A 16,776-nucleotide genomic window follows, 5' to 3' on the forward strand; every position below is an offset into this window, starting at 1 on the left:
AAAAAGTTGTACAGTAGACATGGAGTGGGACTTTTAAACTTTACCCCTTATACTAAGCACTGTTTTTCACTGAGAGATTGCTATCATTATATATATATATGTATATGTATATATATATATATATATATATATATATATATATATATATATATATATATATATATATACATATACATATATACATATATATATGTATATGTATATATATATATATATATATATATATATATATATATATATATATATATATATATATATACATATACATATATATACAAAACTTTAAGTTGCATAATGTCTTGGCTCTGAAGGGAGTCCTGGTGATGTCGTCATGGTTATCGTGGTTTAGACTTGACACAGAACATCTATTTAATAAACTGAAGGGGTTTACATTGAGGAGGCACATACGAAAAGATGTATGGGAAACAGACTAGATTACCAACCAGGCAGGGCAGACAACTGCCTCAGTGCCACCAACTCCCAGGGGCCCCAAAGCCCTGGGTCAATGGCTTTTGGTTCTCTGATTAATAGACCCTTTTCAATGAAGATATTTTTTACACTCATTGTAGAGAAAGCACAGTTGGAAATGTTTAAATGACTGACCAGTCTTGGTTTCAGTCTAATTTATCTTATGGTTGAATGCACTTATTGTAAATTGCTTTGGGTAAAAGCGTCATAAATTAATATACAAATAAATGTAATCTATGCTGGCTCACAGTCACACTGTCATGACTAACTGGGACACTTGAATAGAACACAGCCATTGTTAACACCTCTACTGTAAAAATGTCCTTAATGCAAATCTTCTGAACGCCCCATAAGAGTTAATCCAGGTTATGATGGCTCACTTCACAGATGTGTCATGTATATGATATGTATTCCTTTATATTACATAGAGTGGGTCTGGTTAATCCCTAATTGTGCTCTCAATTAAAGTAGGCCATCAACAGAGTTCCTATATCCTGCATACATTTGTGTCTTGGGAAATTTCTTCTTTTCTTCTTTTATTATATCTTTTTTCATATGCAAAACATATCTGTTAAAGTGATTTCTCAGGACAGAAGTAGAATGGATAAAAACTCTTAAAGTGTAATAATGCATTTAGTTTTTTACTGGCCAGGCATGTTTAAAATCAGGTCCCCTCTCCAGAGAGCAACACTTTGCAAGGTGGCTCTTTTCTTTTACATAACTGGCATTAACAATACGCACGCGCCTGCTTGATTCACAAAATATAGAGATTCTGTTTTCATTGAGCTCGGCAGAGATATATGAATGAAAGTTAGATTTTCTTAGCTGAGAACCTATATTGCAAACATATCCTCCAGTCAAACTGAAATAGAAGCCAGATCGAAGATATTCTTTGATCTTGACTGAATATTTGAATATGTTAATGTGTTTTATATATTTTATTTATGCATATATAAAATGATGATGAAAAATACAAGAAAATCCAGTTTGACAAAAGAGTATAAAGTTAAGTTTGTTCAAATCATCATACATTCTGAATCTAAACTCTTTAGTGTCTATGTTAGGAAATAAACATGAGGATAATTACGTAACAAAATGCAAAGAGCAATGTAATTATTGATACATATATGAACCAAACTGCAGCAAGAGGCCTGAACAGATGGTGATCTATTTCAAAAGCATTTTTCAGTTGCCTAAAGTGTAATCCTACATTTTTAATTCCATAAAACATAAAATATTGAATCCTCAACACTTTGGAGATATTTTTCTTCCAGCATTGCCTTTTCCCTAAATTATTAGTTTACAAATATTAATATTAATAAAATGAATGAGCAAATTATAAAATAATTATATATTTGTGTCTATTTCAGCCCATAATATCAGAGTTATACTTTCTGTGGAAAAGGTCTGGTCATCAGGCATTTCCCCTGAGTTATCTGCCCTCACATTCCATTTGAGACATAGTTATGTGATAAATGACGGTTATATATAGCTCTGTATAAGCACACATGTACATCATTTAAGTAAGTGTTTGTTTGTTTGTTTACACTGTTTGTAATGGCTTTATAATGTGTTCTGTATACATGAGTATTATTTAAATCTCTTGACATTTGGCTCTGGGCTCTGGGTGAGCTGTGAGAGAAAAGTCTAAACAGTGTCAAATTGTTGACTCAGGAATTTGGACTTTGCTCATTCAAGTAAGACCCATGTCTATTACAACAAATGCAACATCTCAACATTTTCATCTGGCAAGAAGAAACAAATACATTTTAATGGAAGTTTGACCCTGAACGTTCACAGTTAAGAGTTCTACAAACCAGCGGTAACAGATAAGTTTCCAAACACTCATTGGAATCTTAAATTATGCTGCGTGTGCACATAAGGGCTGCATGTGTCTGTGTGTTTACCATTTCCAGCTTGCTAGATCATCTTCTAGCAACTGTGGGTCTGAAAAGCCATATATGCACAGTCAGTGTGCTTTCTCCCAGGGGTAGTAACATGCAAGCCACAGCCAAGGCAGTGCTCCCTATAGCAACCCTTCAAACAACATATAACGAGCACGTCCAAGCAAATGGAAACATGGAGCAGGTGAAGAGCAGGTCAGAGAAGCCAGTGTAACCTTTGAGACAATGTCTCAAACTCAATCCAGCAAGGCACACATAAAAGAAAAAAACTGGAGAGGGTGTCATGTTTAAATATTGCTGTTCTCAGTGGGGTGCTTTTCAGTGTGAATAGCAATTCTGTAGCCTTTTCAGAAAACAGGATTGCTTGCACAATTGCTTGCAATGGATAAAGATATGAATTACCCATGAACCCTTGAAAAAATTTGTGATTTCAAGGTTTCTCTGAGAGAACAGTGTTTTGCAGTGGTTTGTGCGCTGGCTGCTCACGAGAACTAATAGCAGGTTGTGGCAAAGTACTACAGTGCATGGCATCTTCACACATTGTTATGTGTTGGTCGGTTGCAGCTCTGAGTTGGTGATATGCAGCATTAGGAATGTGTGTTTTGTGTTGTGCATGCCCTGGCCTGAGCTCAGTCCTGCATCCTCACTGTTCATCTTAACAAGAGAGGGGGCAACAAAGTGATGGGAAGGAGAACGATAAAGAGTTGCACTGTGTGCTCATTCTTGATTATTGGAACATTTTACTAAATAATCTTGATTACGGTTCACTTACTAAAAATTGAAAACTAGTTATTTTAACTTTTGTCAAGGTATTTCGTCAAAAACTCTCTCAAGATACATAACAGAGTACTCAGGCAGACAATAATACAAATGTATAAAATGTCCACCACACTAATGGTCTAAAATGCAAAACAGTTTTGGGAAAACCCACAGTGGACATTTTTTCTCATGCTAATGAACTCTAAATATTTCAGTGTCAGATTGAGGCCTTGGTTACATTCCCAAACAAGTTTTAAATCAGCGTTAAGACAGAATGATCCTCCCTTTTTACTCTGAATGGGGAGTTGAATCCCATTCTGCTCTGATACGTTCATCTTCTTTTCTATCATAGAGGGTATTCTACCATCTAGTGGTAGATAGAAGTTCAGGATTTTAAATATTGGTTGAAAAAAATGTGATGAAGATCAAAAGATCAAAAGCATCTTAATCACCTTCTCCCTAAAAAACCAGTTATGATTTATACGTGCCCTGTCCAAGCCATGGAAAGAGCAGTACATAATCTTCAATTTTCATAATCATCACAAAACATTTGAAACCCTTGGAGCATTATAATATTTTGGATGCACTTTGGTTGAGTATAAGGTCTTTGAATAGAGAACTGACACTACAGCCACTGATGATTGCAGTTACAGATTTGTGCATATCAGTAATGCTCATCATTAGAGAGGATTGGCCCATATTTTTAAATTATCATCGGGGAAGACAAGTTGATTATTTTTCTTGGTTGAATATTTTCTTTCTAGTAGCCCCCAAACTCAGCTCTTCGTTTAAAGTGATGACAAAGAAAGCAGCACAGACAGTTTTCTTCACACATTTGTCAGCACAGCCTTGTGGAGCTGCAGCACTGAGTCTTGTTACTTCTGTCTCTGTGGCAGTTTGTTGCCAAGGTAACTGGGAGAGACCGATGACCCTTTCATTATGTGGCCCCTAATCACAAAGCATCTTTTTCTCAGGGCCATTATGACCATGCTCCCACTTTGATAGAAGGCAAGCCATCAGTCCCATTGAAAGAGCTGCAGGAGGCAGTTGCAGTCAGATTTATGTCTTGAGTTTTTGCATATTCCCGATGAGCTGGATACTCATGATGATAATGTGGATGTTCGGCTACCCATATGGTCACCCTTTTGCAACAGTATGCTAATATCCACATAGAAGTCACTCATTGTGCTGACTGTCCACTTTATTCAAGGGACATGTACCCATGTCCTCGACCTGCAAACTCCTGCCAATTCATTCATGGTCAATATATGCAGTCATGCTCATGCTAATATTATATTTATATGACAATCACAAGGCAGAGACATAAGTCGGTATGAGCAGCTATTCAATGTGTGCTACACTTTGCAATTATTTACAATGTATGTTGTATTAGTTCACAAACCAGACAATTATACATCAGGATGGGACTCTTTAACTCAGAAATAATATTGAATTTAGAAAACCATTCATACATATTCTTTTTATTATTATTTACACTCAGTTGTATATTTATTAGGTCAACAAAGAAAACACTAAGACAATCTAATACAACAGCCCTGTAATAAATGCTAACTTCATGACGATTTGTAGAAGTGTATTTGGTTATGCTAAAAGCATTTATTTTTTTGTATAGCAAAACAAGTAGTGTGAGCAACATATTAGACACACCTCCCAGTATATAGTCCAACAGCACTGCAAACTAAAGCCTCCAGAAGGACCCTGAAGTGAAGTGAACACCAAACAACACGTGGACAACTTCAGTGAAGGCATGATCTCTTGTTGTATTTGAAAAACGAGTCACGTTTTTTCATCACAACAAACGGAGCTTCATTAGCCTCCTGCTTTAAGGCTTCACGCGCACTACAGCTGAGCCCTATTGCATTTCCTGTTGGTCAGGTAAGCCCGAGCAGCAGCAGCAGCAGCACGGACCGCGCACCGACTGTCAGCAGTGGATGAGTGAAGGCACATGAAGTGTTGTGGTCCAGCCCTCTCCACCTCCGCAGCAGCAGCAGGATCTCAAGATGGTAGCAGCGCACACTTCTTCACATTCGTCAGAATCTGTCGAGTGGATTATTTGTCTGGATAAGAGGTATTTATAAAACGTCACTGCAACTCATTTTGGGCCACCGTGCGAGCGACGGAATAATAAAGCGATGTTGCCCCCCCCCCCGCCTATAGAGCTGGGCGTTGTGTTTCAGTAGCTGAATTTAAACATTGTCGCCTCTGTATTTTTTAATTTCCCAACGGAATAAAGATGCTCCGGAGTTTTAATTGGGGCCTCTTTGAACGCGCCATGTGTAGCATCCATATCAGGACACGCGTTCATTTGGGCTTCAAACAACGTGCAACTGTAGCTCTGGTCAAAGGATCGATCGGTGAAATATTGGAACAAAGCTATAAGAACAACTGTAGACATGCGTTTGAAATGCTGTGAAAATATATTTTGCACCTCTGACTACATTAATCACCAAACAGCTGTTTCAGTTATCACTAAAATGTGTTCTATTGATTCTATAAGAGCAAGTAAAAGTTTCCCAAAGACAAAAAAGGTCCCTTGGCTTTATCTTCTCTGTAATAAGCAGAAAATGAACCACATGCTATTGCTTAATCCGCACACCCTGGGCTACCTGATTATTTGGCATATTATGTTTAATATATAATACAATTGAGCATAATGGTCCAGCAGATTTGTGTGTTATAATACGACACGATTAGTCGTGAGACCAAAATTACCGTCAATAAGCCATTAGAATATTTAACATACAATCTGGATAGCTCTGATCGTGATTATGCAATTTTGTGGTACCTTAGCTTCACATTCTGTCCCAAATCACTGCAGAGCACTTGACCAGAAGCTGAAACTGCTGCATGAACACCTGCCAGAGGACTTATTAAACCACCAAGCAGCTGCAAAGGTCTTGCTTTAAAAAGTCATCCAATAACAACCTGATTTTTAAAGCTATAAAACAGAATTGCCTTTCATATATTTACGAGTCATCATCACTGACAGGTGCAGTGTTGCTCAAATGAAATGCATATGCCTATCATCTACAAATGCACTGCACAAAAATGTAATATGTGTGACGGTGTTCTTGATATGCACTTTAATTTATTAATTCCATTGTGGGGGTTTCTGACAGCACCTCCTTGAGCTTACATTTTACACCTTGAACTTCCACACTCGGATGCAAAATAGTGGAAAGTGAACAAATAACAGGCAGGGATGTTGGACACTTGGCTCAGGTGTAAATGAAGAGGGGCGGTGACAAAGAAGAGGTCCAAAGTGCATCAGCTAAAACAACAAAGTGACGCAGTCTGCCAGATGTGTTTACACAGTGATTTCCTCCGGTTAGTCCTAGAAGCCACATGTGTCGCACAAATCCAACGGTAATTGTATGAGTCACCTTTTCCGAGCACATACCTGTGGCATGTTTGCTTCACTTTATTGTTCTGTTGCTAATTTTGAAATTCAAGTCAGGCGATGAACACAAATATTTTCTTGCGTTTCCTCACTCCATCTGAAAAGTCATTGGACTGCGTGGTTGACAAAGTACGCAGTGCTGCAATAATGTGGGCTCAGGTGTGATTATACAGTCCAATCACGATTAGGGTAGTAAAGAGATACTTTAACGTGAGTACTGTGGGTTGAAAGGTTGCCAGGGAATACATGATGAAGCTGGGTGATAACACTTTTATTGTGCTGATAATATAACACAACACATTATTTTCAGAGCTACATTAAGTCAGAGGATTTCTGCAGCTGTGAAATCAGCACTGAATTATTTTGTTTCATTTTTTAAAGGATGAATATGGATTCAAAGGTGATATAAGCTACAGTACAACCACCCACATGTTACATCAGAGGCTCCAGATTCAGTGTAACACATTTGGGGCCGTGTGATACAGACAATAGAGGATTGAGATGGATAAATCACACACTGATCTGTGGTGATATGAATGTGATCAGCATTTTCTGCCATCATTTAGGTCCCACATTGATTTAGTTCAATGGGATGAACAACAATGTGTAGAGTTACTTTAAGCAATTATATCCGTATGTAAATATATGTATCTACTGGAAACAAATGATCAGTGAGCAGCTTGGTTTCACAAACATGTGCAAAGCTCTGTGCAACTTTCCATAGAGAAATATAGACTTTACTGTGAACACTTAAACAAAGCTGTTATCGTTACCTAAGACCCTACATAATGACCTATTCTGAACTTTAGTCCTCAACTGGGAAGGAAACCATTTATAGGAACAAAGCTGAAGACTTCTGGAAGTCTACTTTGTAATATTACATATGAGCAGAGTTTACCCACAAAGACAACATCACCATTGTCCAAAAGACAGTGTTTTTCTGGCTAACATGTAAATCATAGTTTGAAAATATATAAACAGCTTCTTCACAAGATTTTCAATGTATACTTTGCATCGAGAATGTTACTAAATATATCTTTATTAGATTAGATTTGACAACGAGATTATTGGCTCTCACAAGTTGTGGCGAAATCTGATCGGTTGAAATGAAAAGTGTGAGTGTCCTCTGAGTTGAAAAAGAAAGGAAAGGAAAGATAGCACAGCGTGCAGAAAGATGCTCTTCTTAACTGAAGCTTAATTACTACTACTACTAAGTATTACCATGCCATGAAACAGGAAGTGATACATATATTGTAATTGTAAAAATAATGTTGTTACACTTTTACATGTGTTTACACTTGTTTGTTGTCTAAATTCATGATGACAGAGTTCTGTTGTGAATTCTGCCCTTCTGTCCAGGCTGCTGCTGTTGTGCCAGTTTAAGTTATGACATAAGAGCTGAAACAGGAAACCAGAGGACAGTGTTCCTCAGGGATACATTGGTGTCACATCTCTCCTACAGAGCTACAGGTGTTTTCAGAATCCAGGCCAAGACGCACTTATACTCTAACTCTGCAGCCTTTTTAGGTGCCTTATGTACATTTATTTTTCCCATTACCTGTACATTGCCCCTTTTTTCTTTTTCTTTCTCCAGGCCAGCAGAGCGCTCTGGAGAAGATGTTGACATAATCCTGGCACGTCTGAAAAGTGTGAAGGCCTTTGAAAGATTTCACCCCAGTTTGCTGCAGCAGATTTGCCTGTGTGGATTATATGAGTGCTTGGAGAAAGGCATCACCTGTAGGTCAAAATACATGCTCTAAAAGGCTCATATTGTATAAAGTAATAAATAAAACAAAATAGAAGGATGTTTTTTTTTACAAGCATGTTGATTTTTTTTTAGAAACTGTTCTGTTTTTTTTAGTGTATCGCCAAGGAGATATTGGCACCAGCTGGTATGCCGTCCTTTCTGGTTCACTGGATGTCAAAGTATCAGAGACATCAAGTTATCAGGTACGACTATAATACGTTTATGGTAATTTGATATGCTAATTTACAAAATTTGGGATTAAAGCTGCAGAATGTTCTAGATTTTATAATCTTTCTGTGAATATTTGAATGATTTTGTCAGTTCAGGTGCACTTTAAATTCATCACATATGCAAAATAATTTACATTCAACCTCCAGTTTATATGGAGTGTAAGCTGTTAAGAACATTTTGCTTATTACATTAGGGGACATTACTGATTAGTTTTTAATACCGCTGCTTCATGCACCTCAGTCAGTTTGTTTGGGTGCTGATTGAAGTAATTTCTCTACAGATTGGAGAGCGTCCATCTATCTAACACAAGTGTTCAGGTGATTGCCTGTTGCCGTTGGAAGTGATCTGATCAGTGCTCCGCAAGTGCCTCAAAAAGGGCCATTCATCCAGCAGAATAAGGACAGCATTAGCATTTCAGAGGTTCTTTGTCTGGGTGGATTTTGTATCCTTATAGAGCAATGCACCCTCTGTGTTTCTTTTACAGGATGCTGTTACTATATGCACGTTGGGCACTGGCAGAGCATTTGGGGAGTCGATTTTGGATAACACCCCCCGGCACGCCACTATTGTCACACAGGAATTCAGTGAGCTCCTACGCATTGAGCAAAGGGAGTTCAGGTCTCTGTGGGAGGTGAGTACCTCAATCTGCTCCATCTGTACTTGAATCACACTACAGGCATTCTGCGCGTACATTGCAGCTTGTTACACATCTCCGAGATTAACTCCCGGTCGATGCTTGTATCAAGAGGTCTGAAAGAGCTGCTACCAAAATATGTGCAAGCATGTCTTTTTTCAAAGTTCAAAATATCTTCAATGTTTCTAACAGGAGAATTAGTTTGCAGCCAAGCTACGTACAGACGCACAAACCCCTAAACACTGATGGACAGCAAAACAAACAACAGGACATATTTAACACGGTAGTTCAGCAGCAGGTTCTGAAATACAAGTAAAAGTTTGTCATTTTCTTTTGTCTGACTCTGTTTCCCTTTAGTCACAGGACTAAAATTAGAGAGATTACATAAAGTATTCACATTTCATAAAATTAAAATGACAAGGATTCATTTAAAGTCCTTTTCTAGAATAAAACTAGCCGGGTCCCAGATCTCTGGGTCTCTGTTGACTCTGTTGATTCAGCCTGATTATGAGGCTGTAAAAAAAATGAAGAATCCCCCACTAACAGGTAAATGCGGCTATTGTTTAAATATATTTTCAGTGAAAATTTGACTCATTGTTAATATCAACACTTTCAGACTTAACAGCTAGGTGGGAAGCTTAAAGGCAGCTTGCGTCTCGTTCCATTCATCCTTTAATTTCTGACCTGGCTGAGGGGGCTGCTGAACGCCAGGGAACAGCCACCTGTCTGAATTTGTTCTTATTGCAATTGAAATGTCGAATTAGAAAACTGTGACGAATTGAGCCAAGCACAAGCCAAAGCGTAGCTGGCGATCCGTGCCGTATCTTGTAGATCAATGGATTGTTAATTTATTGTTCTCCCGCCACCCCCCGTGCAGGAATATCGTGAGCTGTCCACTTCAGCTTCTGCTCCCACGTTTGTGTGTTAGCACTCCACAACATAAATGGTCTCATCAGGGAGTAGAAGGTTTACAGTTCCTGACCACTAGATGGAAGTGCAGTGCTGAAAAGGAAAAGGGTCATTCTGGTTCGGCTGTGTGCACTAATTCAGTCACTCAACACAAGTATAACACAGACCAACTACTCAGATAATCTACCATAATAGTATAGAAGCATATCTCACGGTGTCAGGACAAACCTGAAATTCAACATACTATAAATATGAGATTGATCGTAACAAGATACTTAAGAGAAGCAGCATTGTGTATGGTTGGTCAGTGTGCACCACCCATCCCTCCATCTCCTGCCTGTTAGTTGTTTGATGTCATGCTGCGTAAAGCATGACATCAAAGGGACCCTCGTCCCTCTCAGCTCCCCCTCTGCTGGAGCCGCTGCAATGGGCTGGTTCACTGAGAGAGACAGCCCATTTCCTCTGGGACCAAAGGGCATACGGGGCTGTTAGATTATGGTCTGTGTCTGTGTTAGCGTACTGGCCAGCAGCAGTGTGACCAGATCCTTAACGTGGAAGTAAGGCTACACGTTTCACCTCTGCCCTCAGACGACCTCTTCAGCAAGGTGTGTTTCAGATGAGATTTTATGGCTTCTGGTTCTGATGGCCACATTGTCATATCTTGTCCTTAGGATAAGATCTCTCTGGTCTTGGTTGTTTTGTGATGTATCGAGACACTGTGAAGCAACTGTGTTTAAATGTAGTTCAGGCACAGAATGGTTCACAGATATTATGGAACTGCTTTTCTTTGGAAAGTATCTGGCATGGTTGCGTTGTTAGGTCTATAATGTAGTTATGAATAAGCAAACACCCACTTCATATCACACATTTCAACTATATTGCAGCTGCAGTTTTGTTGATTGTATGTTGGTTTAACCCTTATATAGCAACATATTTAACATACAAGGAATACTGACTGGGCTCCCTGAAGACCCCAAGAATACTATTTTCAAGATTACATTTTCTCAACGTCATTAGTTATGCAATTCATTTCATAAAACGCATTCTTATTTTACTTTCTTTTTTCTTTTCGGAAAGTTACAGTTTGCATATTGTGCTGCATTTGTGTCTGTCTCCTGAAATTGACAGACAAAGTGCTGCAACCGCCCTGATAATGTGTGATACTTTAAATTAGGAGCCATAGCAAACATGAACTCAATCAATAGTTCCATCCGTTAGAACTGCACGGTACTCTGACAACGACTATACCTCTGGGATCTGCAGGGATTAAGCTTAATATAGTCCATCCATCCATCCATCCATTTTCAACCGCTTATCCGGGGTTGGGTCGCGGTGGCAGCAGGTTCAGCAGGCCGACCCAGGCTTCTCTCTCACCTGCAACACTTTCCAGCTCATTCTGGGGGACCCCGAGGCGTTCCAAGGCCAGCCGGGAGAGTCTTCCCTGGGGACTCCTACCAGTTGGACGTGCCTGGAAAACCTCTAATGGGAGGCGTCCAGGAGGCATCCTGACTAGATGCCCGAACCACCTCAGCTGACTCCTTTCGACACGAAGGAGCAGCGGCTCGACTCCAAGCTCCCTCCTGATGTCCGATCTCCTTACCCTATCTCTAAGGCTGAGCCCGGCCACCCTACGGAAGAAGCTCATTTCGACAGCTTGTATCCGAGACCTCGTTCTTTCGGTCACGACCCAGAGTTTGTGGCCATAGGTGAGGGTTGGAACGTAGACCGACCAGTAAATGGAGAGCTTTGCCTTCCGGCTCAGCTCCCTCTTCACCAAGACGGACCGGTACAGCGCCTGTTTTACAGCTGCAGCCGCACCGATCTGCCTGTCGATCTCCCGCTCCACCTTACCCTCACTCGTGAACAAGACGCCAAGATACTTGAAGTCCTTCGCTTGGGGTAGGCAGTTTGTCCCCACCTGGAGGGAGCAATCCACCGGTTTCCGGCAGAGCACCATGGCCTCAGATTTGGAGGTGCTAACTCTCATCCCTGCCGCTTCACACTCGGCTGCAAAACGCCCCAGTGAATGCTGGAGGTCACGGTCCGAGGAGGCAAACAGGACCACATCATCCGCGAACAGCAGAGAGGCGATCCCGAGACTCCCAAACCGGATCCTCTCCGCCCCCTGGCTGCGCCTAGATATCCTGTCTGTGAAAGTCACGAACAGGACCGGTGATAAAGGGCAGCCCTGGCGGAGGCCAACACCCACAGCGAACGTGTCTGACTTATTACCGAGGATACGAACACAGCTTCTACTGCAGGCGTACAGAGACCGGATAGCCCGTGCCAACATGTCCGGCACCCCATACTCCCGCAGCACCCCCCACAAAAACCCCCGAGGGACCCGGTCAAAAGCCTTCTCCAGGTCTACAAAGCACATGTAGACTGGCCAACCGAAAGTCCTTCTCCATGACCTCCCCAAACTCCTCCCATGCCCGGGTTTTAGCATCCGCGACAACCACAGCTGCAGCCCTTCTGGCCTGCCGGTACCTGTCAGCTGCTTCAGGAGATCCCTGGGCCAACTATTGCCCGAAAGGCCTCCTTTTTCAGCTTGACGGCTTCCCTCACCCCCGGTGTCCACCACCGGGTTCTCGGGTTGCCGCCACGACAGGCACCAATGACCTTCCAGCTCCTAGCGGCCTCATCCACAATAGAGGCTTTGAACATGGTCCACTCGGATTCCATGTCCCCAGCCTCCCTGGGGATGTGTGAGAGGCTCTTCCGGAGGTGGGAGTTGAGGACCTCCCGGACAGGATCCTATGCCAGACGTTCCCAGTTCACCCTCACTACACATTTGGGCTTGCTAGGTCTCTCTAGCTGACTCCCCCGCCATCTGATCCAGCTCACCACCAGGTGGTGATCAGTTGACAGCTCTGCTCCTCTCTTCACCCGAGTGTCCAAGACATATGGCCGCAGATCAGATGATACGACTACAAAGTTGATCATTGATCTCCGGTCTAAGGTGTTCTGGTACCAGGTACACTTATGAGCCACCTTATGCTCGAACATGGTGTTCGTTTTGGACAAACCGTGGCTAGCACAGAAGTCCAACAACAAAACACTGTTCGGGTTCAGATCGGGCAAGTCGTTCCTCCCAATCACGCCCCGCCAGGTTTCTCTGTCATTGCCCACGTGAGCATTGAAGTCTCCCAGGAGAACTATGGAAGCGGCAGCCGTGCCCTTTCCAGGACCCCTCCCACCGACTCCAAGAAGGCCGGATACTCTGAACTGCTGTTCGGTGCATAAGCACAAACAACAGTCAGAGCCTTACTCCCGCAACCCGTAGGCGCAGGGAGGCGACCCTCTCGTTCTCCGGGGAAAACTCCAACACAGCGACGCTCAGCCGGGGACTCGTGAGTATCCCCACTCCCGCCCGGCGCCTCTTACCCAGGGCAACTTCAGAAAAGGACAAAGACCAACCCTTCTCCAGGAGCTTGGTTCCAGAGCCCATGCTGTGCGTGGAGGTGAGCCCAACTATATCTAGCTGGTACCGCTCCACCTCCTGCACCAGCTCCGGCTCATTCCCCGTTAGCGAGGTGACGTTCCACGTCCCTAGAGCTAGTCTATGCTGCAGGCGTCCGGCTCGCCCAGGTCTCCTGCCTGGTCCGCCGCCCGGTCTGCATAGCACCCGACCCCGATGCTTCCCTCTGCGGGTGGTGAGTCCACAGGGTTGCTGGTCCATGATCTTTTTTCGGGCTGAGCCTGACCGGGCCCCATGGGTGAAAGCCCGGCCACCAGACGCTCGCCGTCGAGCTCCCCTCCCGGGTCTGGTTCCGGGAGGGTGCCCCGGTTTCCCTTGTCCGGGCGAGGTAGCTTCGTTCCGTGGGCCGTAAATCTTCAGGGTTTTTTTAACTGCTCTTAGTCTGGGCTCTCCCTCGAGACCTGTTTGCCTTGGGAGGCCCCGGACAACATAGCTCCCAGGATCACTCAAACTCCTCCACCACATTAAGGTGGCGATTCAGCAGAGGAGGCATAATAATAATAATAATAATAATAATAATAATAATAATAATATAGTATTTTTTTTATAGTTTGGTTCACACCATTGGGAAAATCATATATAATCTTGTGTCATCTTTTCGATCTCTTAAGGGACTAATGTTTGACACATTCATCTGCTGAGGAGGGAAACTTTCTCTGCATGTACACACCTTAAATCTGAGTCTTACACTGAATTTAATGACATCACAATTTATCTATGAGCCAATCATGATCCAATATGCAACTAACACAAGTGTGATGTGTTAAATGTTAAAAACATCCTGCGCTCAAAAATATTTTTTTCAAGCAGTTGAACAATTTACAACAACAATTTACATTGTTTGAGACTGTGATTGCTCATAGAAATAGAAAAATATGGAAAATTCACTTCTGCAATGCTTTTTGATTATTTCATCAAGACCATGAAGAATTGTGGTACACTTAAACATACACCCATTCACAGTACAGAGGTGAATGAAGAGGGATCTTTATTTGCTTTTATGGGATTGTGGATGTTTCAGATCAATTTGAGGAGTGTCTATGATTTGCATGTCTCACATGTTAATATCACGTGTCATGCAGTGAGGGACCTTTGGTCTTGATCATGACTTGGTCTCAGTTCATGGTCTGGACTACAACACTGATTTGAAGATTTTTTTAACAAGGTAATGAAACCTTTATCATTATACCAAGTCTTAAAACTTGTGGATGTTTGTTTCAGTTTCAGTCCAGGTTCTCTAAATGAGAAATGCACTCTATTTGTCCTCAGTATTGTTTCTAGATATAATTCACCCAAAAACAATTGACCATGTACAGCATCAGCATCAATACATGGATCCTTTGTTGTTAGATGTGCTGAGCTGGCTTTACCTTGCAAGTTGGCCAAGCTGTGACTGAAGGGCTATCGAGTCAACATTCACATAATCAGCTTGTTGACAGATAATCTATACTTTAGCTCCCAGTATTTTACAATTTGTTGTTTGTGCAACAGTTTTACCAAATGATTCTACCTGGCACTGGTGCTCATTTATTCCTCCCAGTATTGTCGCAATGCAGTACAATTGCTTATGTAGTATCATCTTGTTGCTGGTGGGAACACACATCAGACTTTATCTGCTTGTCCTGATGCACCGTGGGCCCAAACTGCCTTCAATTATTCCCTAGATGTCTTTCTGGCTGTTTTAAATAAATGTCTATATACATCACACTGGCTTTATTAAAGTTGAAATATATTTGATGGTGCATGATAAACCTTGAGCTGCATGAGATCAGTATTTTAATTGTGTACATTCTTGAACACCATAGTGAACAGAGAAATACTCCATTTATTGATGCCAGGAGGAAGCCCTGAAACAAAGTTACACACCTCCTCCTCCTCCTCCCTCCTCCCACACAGATATGTCCTCCTGTGGTCGAGTACTCTAAAAACTATGCCAGACTGAGCCCAGCATTGCCCTAATAAACCCGTGGATAATTGTTTTTGTTCATGCTTGTCCAAGTCAATTATTCAGTGTAAATCTGTCCAGTTTTGTCTCCTATTCCTAAAATATGTAATTGTTCCGTAAATTTGAGGTTATGTATTTATGTTTGTTTCCATGTTTCTTGCGCGTGACTATAGTGCATGACAAGTGCATGCATTAGTGTCTATGGGTACCACTCATGCATGCAACTCGTGCAGCGTGCTGTTTGTTTAACAGAGCAGACATGAGCCGAGCTCAGCACACTCGGGCACGCTAACCAAAGCTCGGCCTGATCATCAATTTGCTTTCCCTTTTGTTTCCTGCTTCCGATGGGCACTGGGATTGAAACAACATAGTTGTGATTTTTGTTTGAAGGGTCATAAAACAGCCCTTGTCCAGTTACGTCATCTTGCATGTGGCCTGAGTAGCCCTGCTTTCATTATCTGGAAGGTCTGATATATTGGATTAGATGTGACAAATTACACATCTTAGGAGGACAGTTTGATACGCACTGCACATGCTTTGAGTTACATTGTGTGTAAATGCTTTTGGCTATAAGTATTTTGCAGGCATGATTAGGCTCCAATATCTGTTGGGTGCTGAGCAGAGAGAGTGGGTGGGTGTGGGATTGGTGTGTCATCAGTCCATAGAAGCAGCCTGGTTAGCAGCCAGTGGGGAAGGCTGATGAACAGGAAGTGGCAGGGACGCTGCGTGCCCTCTGGTGTCTCCATTGGGTGGAGAGGTGTTGGAAAAGCAAGGCCACATGGATCCTCTGGTGATTCAGCATCCAAGTTGTATGCCACATGCAGGTTTGGAGTCCCAGCGGATATGTGTACAGAAAGGGCAGGAAGATTATATCAACACATTTCTGTTGTATACCCTTATCTCGGCTTACACAGTCATTACATCATCAAAAGATGACATAACGAACTCCAACCTGGAAAGTAAAACACAACTAGTCATGCAGATTTTGTTATCAGCTCAAATTTTGCTTCCATATTCAGTCCACAAAGTAATATTTGTTGTTGTAAAGGCTTTTACAGGATTTCTGTAAGACTTTATGATTTAGATCAAAATAGATGAAGGAGATAGAACGATCTAGGATGAAGGTTAAGAGTTACAGCAAATGTAAACTCACAAAAGCCAACACATTTCTGTTGTGCAGAATAATGTTTGCAGTAGAAAGAACAATGCTGGATTAAAATCATTCAGCTGGCACACAAGCTAGATCTCTCTTAGCTTTCATCTTCCATATCATCACC

The 16,776-nt window shown here is 41.8% G+C and overlaps 1 protein-coding gene across 1 annotated transcript in view; it reads left to right on the plus strand.

The window, feature by feature from the left end:
* Positions 1 to 5,152: 5,152 nt before the first annotated feature.
* rapgef4a (Rap guanine nucleotide exchange factor 4a) overlaps positions 5,153 to 16,776 on the plus strand; it is a gene marked incomplete at both ends in the record, with an annotated part of 32,772 nt that continues 21,148 nt past the window's right edge. The window contains 4 exons of the mRNA XM_079230898.1: positions 5,153 to 5,220; positions 8,147 to 8,289; positions 8,414 to 8,502; positions 9,015 to 9,161. Of these exons, the coding sequence (XP_079087024.1) occupies positions 5,153 to 5,220; positions 8,147 to 8,289; positions 8,414 to 8,502; positions 9,015 to 9,161 (447 nt within the window). The remainder of the gene's footprint in view (positions 5,221 to 8,146; positions 8,290 to 8,413; positions 8,503 to 9,014; positions 9,162 to 16,776) is intronic.

The sequence above is a fragment of the Taurulus bubalis genome (genome assembly GCF_910589615.1).
Source record: "Taurulus bubalis genome assembly, chromosome: 15".
Taxonomy (NCBI): domain Eukaryota; kingdom Metazoa; phylum Chordata; class Actinopteri; order Perciformes; family Cottidae; genus Taurulus; species Taurulus bubalis.